The sequence below is a fragment of the Rhincodon typus genome, chromosome 12 (assembly GCF_021869965.1).
Source record: "Rhincodon typus isolate 14 chromosome 12, sRhiTyp1.1, whole genome shotgun sequence".
Taxonomy (NCBI): Eukaryota; Metazoa; Chordata; class Chondrichthyes; order Orectolobiformes; family Rhincodontidae; genus Rhincodon; species Rhincodon typus.
The window spans coordinates 38,721,437-38,730,098 of record NC_063343.1 but is presented as its reverse complement, the minus strand read 5'-3'; the positions used below and the strand labels follow the sequence as shown (position 1 = coordinate 38,730,098).

The following is an 8,662-nucleotide window of genomic DNA, read 5'->3' as shown; positions in this document are numbered from 1 at the left end:
CAGCACATGCAATTTGACCTATGATTTTTTTTTTATGCTGCTTCTCTCGAACGATTTAACTCGTGCCATTCCCCTGCCTTTTTCCTATAGCTGTACAATTCCTGCTCCTCCACATGATCCTTCAATTCCCTTTTTGAAAAAAAAATTGAACACCCTCCACCATCCTCTTAAGGCGCTGCATTCCAGATTCTAAATATAATACAGGTTTTTAAAAATAAATCCTCATTCTGCTGCTGTTTCTTTTCCCAATCACCTTAATTTGGTATCTCCTGGTTCTTGATCCTTCGTGATTTTTTTCTCTCCATTCTGTCCGGACCACTCGTACGATTTTTTGAATCCGATTTTGAATATTGGGCTCCGTGCAATCTTTGAAAAATTCCAAGCCTCTTCAAACTATCTGTGCAACTGAAGTTTCTTTTTATTCTCATGGACCTTTTCTACAACCTCTAATGTGATGCCCAAAACTGGCCTTAATCTCCACATGAGGCTAAGCTAATGTCATATACTGCAAACGTCGCTGTAATACTGAGATTCCTATTTGTCCGTATTCCATGCTACGGTAATTACTCAATGGGAAAATCCGACTCAGAAACTTTACCACGTAAACCAGTCCGATGTAAGCCCGGGGGAGTAGGAGAGACAAGTCCATGAGCCAGTGAGAGCCGAACGTTGAGCTGTCGATAGGCAGGCCCAATGGGAGGAGGTGTTGTTACGAGGTGCCACGCCGGCCTCTATATAAAAGGACACATGTAGGTAGTGAACGGGACTCCAGAAGCAGGAGCTAAAAATTTGGGACGGGTACAGAGGAAAAAAAAAAGAAATCCACATCCACATCCGCTTTGAGTTATCTTCTCTCGGACGCCAGCGAGTGCGAAGATGGCCGACGCCGGGCAGCAGTACGTGGAAGGATCGGAGAACGGTCACTACGAGGAGGGAGAGGGTCAGGCTGCCGGCGGGCGGGGAATGGCGGCGGCGGCGGCGGACGGAGCGGAACCTTCCTCGGGAGCCGACAGCGAGGGCTCGAAAATCAACGCCAGTAAAAACGAAGAAGACGCAGGGTAAGGTTCCATTTTAGTTTTATTTTTAAAAAAAAAATGCCGATGTGCTAATCTACCCGTTTTCCCGCCGCCGGTAGGCCCAGGCGGGGACAGGGCGGTTCTTGAAGCGGGGCGGTGTCCCCGTGGGGTGGGGGGGGGGTGTTCCGCAGCCGTCTATCCCTTCAGGTACCGTGCTGGGCCCACATCGCTCGCGTTAAGTGAGGCGATACCTTTCAGTGCGATGTGGAAGACCCTTTTATTTGCCTCTTTGCGTGAGAGTTTGGGGAAGCTTACGGTGGAGCTGAGGGAGCAACACCAGCTCCTGCTCAGGGACTGTGCCCGCCATCTCTTTGTTCACGCTGCTCTTGGCGCCATGTGCTTATTTGGGCTGGGGGGGTGGTGTGGGAGGGAGGTCCAGGACTCGGTAACAAAAGGTCGCCTTTTCTCTCCCGCTCTGTCTCCAACAGGAAAATGTTCGTAGGAGGCTTGAGTTGGGATACAAGCAAAAAGGACCTGAAGGATTATTTTTCCAAATTCGGCGAAGTTGTGGATTGCACAATTAAGATGGATCCTGCAACCGGAAGGTCGAGGGGGTTTGGATTTATCCTCTTCAAAGATTCTTCATGTGCCGATAGAGTAAGGTTGAGAGGGTTTTGACGGTAGCCTATACTTTGACCCAGGCATCTCACAGGTTGTGTTGTAATGTAATTTTAGGATTTTGAAATAAAATTGAGCGGCAAAAGGCAGTTGAATTGGAGGGGTGGGGGTGGTAGTAGAAAGATATTGTATTCTTTGCGTTTGTGGAGCTGAGGTGCTTTGGGATGGAAGTTTCCACGGAGAAATTGGTAAGCAGTTGACCTTCAGTATGAAGCGGCAGTGAAGAAGTGGAATGCTGTCAATCTAATTTCCAGAGGCTATGATGTTACTGTACGTGGTCAGAATGCATAGTTTCCACGACCAACTTTCTACTTTGAAGAACAATAGGTCATTCAGTTCGATCTGGCAAATCCACCATTGCTCTGCACTCCTTGATGCCCTTGCTTACCTGCTAAATAGCCTTACTATTGTTCGATTTACTGATCTTGGTTGTAAATTTTCTAATCCCATTTGAATGAAATATGGAGGGAAAATAATTGAGGTCAAACAAAAGGTTGTTTCGGAGAATATACAAATGCTGTAAATTTGTTCAACTGGAATTAAAGTGGAACTTTAGGTGTGCAGAATTCAGAATCCTCTGATAAATATATTTAACAAGTTGCCCACTGTTTTGAATTGCGTTTAGTTTATGACCCTTGGGCTTTTAGGAATCCTTCAAAATTACTCCTTTCTAGCCTAATGACTTAGGTGCAGACTTTTGGTCTATGCACAAGTTATAGTCACACAGCAATATATAGACTTGCTGTTTGTTATCTGATGTCCTACCTGTGTTCTCGTGTGTGTGGTCTGGCTAAGACCCCATCTCCCCCTGTCTGGTTTGATCACACCTTTAATAATTGTATTGGCGTGATGTCTTTTTTTTCATTATCTGTACGAAGTCCATATCCCTACTCCTGTGGATAACAAGGGTTTGGTGTCATAAAGTGTCCCAAGGCAACTGAGTGTTACTCCAACACCATTTTAACAAATCACAAAAGTAAAGAGACCTGGGTCAAAGGAATAGGAGGAAAAAAGTTTAGGCTTGTGGTTCTTGAGCTTAGGATCTTGGCAGCTGGAGGCAATGTAGCATAGTGTAGTGAGCCCCGTGTTGAGGATCCTCAGGAAGACAATTATGCAAGTCCATAAGAAATAGGAACAGGAGTAGGCTGTTCTGCCCCTCAAGCTTGCTCTGCCATTCAGTCAAATGGCTGATCCCACACTCTTCACATCCACTTTGCTGCCCATTCCTGTATCCCCACTGATCAATCTTAGCTTTAAATATTTGCAAGGATTTTGCCTCTACAGCTATTTGTGGTAAGATGTTCCAAAGATTGTCAACCCTCAAATTCCTTCCTAAATTCTTAAATTGGCACCCTGTATTCTGTGGCAGTGTCCTTTGGTTCTGCTCTTTCCCAGGAGGGGAAACATTTCTCTCTGCTTTCAGTAATGACTGGTACCAATGAGCATGTATGGATTTTGTTTTGCTTGTTTTTCTTTAGAAGTCATACCACACCTTTTGGAATACAGTCTCTGTCAGGTGAAATTAAATATACACAATTCTGTACTGTCCTTGAAATTTTTGGACTTTTGAAAGTAGCTTGGTTTTCTTTTAGGTGTTGGAACAAAAAGAACACAAACTAGATGGTAGAGTAGTGGATCCTAAAAGAGCAATGGCAATGAAGAAAGAACCTGTGAAGAAGATATTTGTTGGAGGACTTCATCCTGATACCCCAGAAGATAAAATAAGAGAATATTTTGGAGCCTTTGGTGAGGTTGGTATTTGTTGATCGTGTGATGTATTTTAAAGCACTGCATTAAAATTTTGTTTGAAGGGCAGAAGTGAGGTAATGCTTGAGATCATGTAGCTTGTACTTGGTGAGTTAGGATATTGTCTGCAGTAACAACCATAGTTGTTTGGGATTGAAATGATTGGTTGCACATTTCCCACAAATGTGTAAAACTGGATTGTGAAGCTTTACTGTACCTGTTGCCCTGACAGTGTGCAACTTGGACCTTTTTAAGTTCCATATGATGTAATATTGACACTGCTATGAACGAAAACAAGTTAGAGATGCTGTTGTGTAGCTGCCTAGGCTAAAAGTGGAGAGAAGTCCCTGTTGACAAGGTACACTGAAGATAAACGGCATACTACAATGACCTACTAGCTATTCATCTGAAGCATTTGGGTCTGTGTTCAGAAGCTATTATGGTTAGATTAATTGTGTGTAATGTACCTCCTATATGCAAAGAATTTTTTCTGCCTGTAATTTTAAGTTTTACTCAGTTTGGTTGAAATATTAGCTTTGCCCTTATGTAAACTTTGAATTTAATCCAGGTGGAATCAATTGAACTTCCAATGGATAGCAAGACCAACAAAAGGAGAGGATTTTGTTTCATTTCGTTTAAAGAGGAAGAACCAGTAAAAAAGATTTTGGAGAAGAAGTACCATGACGTTGGAAACAGCAAGGTATTAGATGCAAGTAACTTTGTTTTACAAAGCTACAGCAAGAAAACGTGAAATTTTGTACACTAACTAGTTTTTTTGTTTAAACATAGTGTGAAATAAAAGTGGCTCAGCCTAAAGAAGTTTACCAGCAGCAGCAGCAGTGGGGAGGCAGAGGTAGCCTTACAGGACGGGGTAGAGGTGGTGGCCGTGGAGCTGGTGAGTTGAATGTTTACACTAAATGTTGAAGAGAAAATAATCTGAAATAAATCTTTTAGTACTTAACAATATGTCTTGCTAAATGTTAAGGTCAAAGTCAGAACTGGAGTCAAGGATACAGCAATAATTATTGGAATCCAAGCTATGGCAGCAGTTATGGTTACAGCGGACAAAGTGGCTATGGTGCATATGGAGGCTATGATTATACTGGCTATAATTACAATAGCAGTTACTATGGTGGATATGGTCAAGGATATGATTACAGTAAGTACATTTATTGCTCTACTGAAGCAAGGCTAGTGTGTAGATTCTCAGCATTTAATGTGGCCATTTTCTGCCATTCACTAATTCCTTTCCAACTAAAAGATTTGGTCTAACATTCCATTGTGGAAATGGCTGTGTTTTGTTTTTTTTCTGGCTGGTTTTGTTTCAGTGGAAAACTGCATTTTGTCTATCCACTTTAGACAGCATTGACTTAACTGTAAGCTTGTTTTCATCCAGATCAGAGTAATGGTAACTATGGGAAAGCACCGAGGCGTGGGGCAGCTCACCAAGGTGGTTACAAACCATATTGATATGGAATGTGAATGCAGGTATGTTGCCAGTACTGTAATGAGTCTACTTCTGAAAATTGGTATCTTTCAAATAACTAAAATGAATGGGGAGATTTAACCTAGGGTAATGTTTCCTGGTGCACTTCACTACTTTTTTTTCTTATTTTTAACAAAAATATTGGTTCCTGACTGACATTCAATAAAACAAAGGTTTTCACAAGTGTTCTGTTAATGATTAGAACAGCACTGTTTGATTACTGTTGGTGCCTTTGCAGAAAACGGGATAGATTAGGTGTGGGTAGGAAGGAGGAGGACAACTTGTGATCCTTATTGAAGCTAGTTGAGATGTGCAGTTATTCAGGGTGTCAATCATAGCTGCTGTAAGCTAGCTGAGAACTAGTATAGGAAAAAAACTGCTAAAGAATTTGCATCACAGTACATCTTGTTAATTCTACATATTTAAAATAGAAGTCCATTCACTTTTGACATTTACACTCAATATTTGATTAGTGGTTCAATTCAGAATACTACAAGGTTAATGCCATCTCCACAACTGTGTTTGTACTTCTAGTTTCATGATCTAATCAGTTCATGTATTGGCTTGCTTAACACTGCCTTGAGGCACCTGCCAATTCTAATATGTACGGCCAGATCATGACTGCCTTTTTTTAAAAGCTATTAAACACATTTTGATTGCCATGTTTGTAAAAATTGAATAAATGTACACAGAATGAAATGGGTTTGAACCCAATTTTCTGAAGAAATGACGCCACCCCTTTTAATGGCAGATTTTGGATGGAACTTGGGTTTGTTACCGTTTCATAATTTTTAATAAACATTCCCATCTGTTCTGTACAATTAGGTTTTAAAACTTTTGCTAACTCTTTGGATGAAGGACCCCACACATTCTCTCTAAAATCTGGAGAATGTCACATGAAGATTAACAGTAAGTAAACTTCATGTAAAATTAATTGGACTTGATCCTTGAGCAATAATTAATGTTTTGGCTATTTGGCAATACAAAATTCCATAGAAATTTGAGTTCTCCTGGACGAACATTGCTGTGGGTCACCAACTTTCATCCATAGGAAATTGCAGATAATTCTGATCAGATTGTAAGTACAGGAGTGCAAAGAGTACTTTTTAAAACTTCAAATATTTGTAGCAAGTTTGTTGATATGGTTTGTTTATTTTTTAAAAAAAAAAAACATGTATAGGCACACCTTTCCCACTTGAACTCCATCTTAAATACTGGGGATTGTGGTTTTTACATGTGTTCTAAGATTAGTGAGTCATGTCAGTGTGTTCAGGATTAGTAAGAAGTGTCTACTACCTGCATAGCAAGTGACACAGCCTGACGGAGTTGAGGACACACCCAAAGATGTGTGTATTAAAGCTAACTTGTTCTGTAGATTTGAACAGAATGCTGCTAGGTACATTAATTATATTGTCTGTAATATTCATGAAGTACTTCTTGCTGCACTTGAATTGACAGGCCACATTCAAGGTGGTTGTGGTTTATGGCCATCCAACAATGGTGTGTAATTGGTTAGCTTCAGTTTGGATGATTAAATGACTCTCTAGTTTAAAGTGTTTAATGCTTTCATAGTTTTAACCTTTGTTCCTTTTTTTTTTCCCTAATGGGATGAAGAGAAAAATCTCATTCACTGAAAATGAAGCAAGTGGTCAAAGCAAATGTGGCTACCAATAGTGAAGTGATCTTCTGAACATGTAGCTCATTTTTTTTGTTGCTTTTACTTCTATTAAAAGATATTTGTATGAGGACCATAATTGGTTTTCTTTTTTGGTACTTTTTCAGGTCATCAAGCTGGCAGAAACATTCACTGGTCCTCTAAATGCAACTGTGTTGCATTTAGGGACTGGTCTGAACTGTTTTCACTCTGGATGACTCCCAAATGTACAGAAGATTGTTTTAGGGAAGCCTGTCACTTTCCAGCTTTTTTTTTTATTTTGTAGTCTGTCTTTTGTGTCGTACATTTCCTGTGATGGAAGTGGTTTTTACTGTACTTTTTGGTACCTAATGGATGCTAATAATGTATTATGTAAGTTTGTATTTTACATAAAATTACTGGATTTGCATCAATACCTTGCTTATTGGAGCAGTCCAAGTTCCAGAAATAAAAGTTCCTTTTGTGTATTTTGTGTTGCATGAATTTTGTTTGTATTTATTTGTTTAATTTGCGTAAAATCAGAAGTAAAGAACAGTGAAGACATTTCAGCTTGAGTTAGTATTTTACATGTCTGTCTGGGGTATACTGCTGGCTAGTAGCTGCTTTTGGAAAATGAGAAAGCTATCACATGCAGGATTAACTTTTGATGTTACTGTTGGTGTTTATTACTGGCTTGTTTACAAACAGTCCTATGGATCTGTAATTGAAAGCTAGTGCTGAAGCTAAATGAGTAACTTCAATGCAACTGCTTTATTAATATTTAATAAGAAATGTTTAGTTCTAATACTACAACAACTTCTGAAGATATCAACATCACTTTAGTGAAGTGGGTTGTTTTTGCTATGTGCAAAATAATGTTGTACATAAAATCATGAACTTTTCTTGAAAAGTTAGTGTTTTGCAGCTATTAGTGCATTTTACTATCTTAAGTACCAAAGGGGTCCATATGGTGAGCAGGGCCAGGTGATGGTAAGGAGGCACTTCTCCATTTAAGTCACTGAGATCACCACCTTTTTAACGTCCAACTATACTGTCAAAAGAAAGTGGCAGTAATGTTAGTGAAGTATTCAATCTTGTATTGAAGTTAATCTAGTCCTAAATTCAGAACCTGAGTGGAATCTAGGGCACTCTGGTACAGATCAGTGAGCCCAGTGATAGTGAAATTAATGCTGGACTGATCAAGATTGAATGAAGAATAAAAGGGGTCTTTTTGTTACAATATTGCAGAATACGGGGTGAGGTGGTGGTTAAGAAAACATGAAAGTCACACAGGTAGACTGCACAAGGTGTGTCAATAAAACATCCTGGGGGCAAAAGGTATAACTTTTTTTGTACAAGAAAATAATTGCAGGAATTGAGAATGTAAAATTAATTTCCAGGCTTAGTAAGGAAACCAAGCTGCCAAAATTTGGTTTGATAAGGAATTGAAATGACAGTTTTCTTACGAGGGAAAATGATCCTAAAGTAGTGTGGCCAAATCCTGTTGTCTTGTTTTATGCTTTTGCTTCATTGCTGCGTCCATAAATTGTTCCTTTTTTAATTCACTCCAGTTTTGTATGTATTGGCCACTTCCAATTCTGTGACAAATATTCAAGAAATAGTTACTAAAAATGCCACTTTCATGCAACAAATGTTTCTAAACATAGGTTATGATATCCTGGCGGCAATGAACTTTAGGGAGAAGTGGCAGCTACAAAGCTCCCCTATTTGACAAGTGTTGCCATTCAGCAATACTCTTAATTGCCAAAAAGGGTCCTGAAATGCCTGTGACTCTGCTTAATAAACTGTAAATACCTTACAGAAGCAAATACTAGCATTTCTATACATTTTATCATACCATCCCCACTGTCCTCCCATAGCCAATTCATTACTTGAAATCTGGTTGATAAGTAGTAAATGTTTTTGACTACTACAGACCATACAAGATGTATGAGCTTAACTTTTTTCATTTGTGATGTGCTTTGCTATGGGGCCCATATTTATTGCTTCTCTCTAAGGTGGAGATGAGCCACCACCTTGAATGGATGCAGCCTTGATGTACGAACACCCACCGATGTTAGGGAGGGTGTTTTTCAGGACTCG

The 8,662-nt window shown here is 39.7% G+C and overlaps 2 protein-coding genes across 6 annotated transcripts in view; one reads left to right on the top strand and one right to left on the bottom strand.

Annotated features, from left to right (window-relative positions):
* The first annotated feature begins 729 nt into the window (after positions 1-729).
* Positions 730-7,047, top strand: LOC109925854 (heterogeneous nuclear ribonucleoprotein D-like). 2 transcript variants are annotated; one of them, XM_020525764.2, is made up of 8 exons: positions 730-1,058; positions 1,505-1,673; positions 3,287-3,445; positions 4,009-4,140; positions 4,230-4,335; positions 4,426-4,599; positions 4,837-4,928; positions 6,709-7,047. In XM_020525764.2, exons 1-7 carry the CDS (start codon positions 877-879, stop codon positions 4,908-4,910), a joined length of 996 nt encoding a protein of 331 aa, XP_020381353.1. In that variant the 5' UTR covers positions 730-876; the 3' UTR covers positions 4,911-4,928; positions 6,709-7,047. The 2 variants fall into 2 exon arrangements, with proteins under 2 accessions (XP_020381353.1, XP_048459816.1); XM_048603859.1 differs by having other exon boundaries at positions 749-1,058; positions 5,752-7,047.
* The window catches only part of phykpl (5-phosphohydroxy-L-lysine phospho-lyase), a 38,798-nt gene continuing 37,176 nt past the window's right edge, over positions 7,041-8,662 (bottom strand). For 2 of the 4 annotated variants that reach the window (XM_020525745.2, XM_048603856.1), the window contains one exon: positions 7,041-8,157. In XM_020525745.2, coding sequence (XP_020381334.1) covers positions 8,117-8,157 — 41 coding nt within the window. In that variant the 3' untranslated portion in view covers positions 7,041-8,116. The remainder of the gene's footprint in view (positions 8,158-8,662) is intronic. The other 2 variants (XR_007263399.1, XM_048603855.1) reach the window with 2 other exon arrangements.

What these genes read in the sequence shown, in the direction of transcription:
- LOC109925854 (XM_020525764.2), top strand. Translation starts at nt 877, where the DNA reads ATGGCCGACGCCGGGCAGCAGTACGTGGAAGGATCGGAGAACGGTCAC. An exon ending in ATTCTTCATGTGCCGATAGA is followed by an intron (nt 1,674 to 3,286) that starts GTAAGGTTGAGA and finishes GTTTTCTTTTAG; the next exon opens with GTGTTGGAACAAAAAGAACA. An exon ending in ATTTTGGAGCCTTTGGTGAG is followed by an intron (nt 3,446 to 4,008) that starts GTTGGTATTTGT and finishes AATTTAATCCAG; the next exon opens with GTGGAATCAATTGAACTTCC.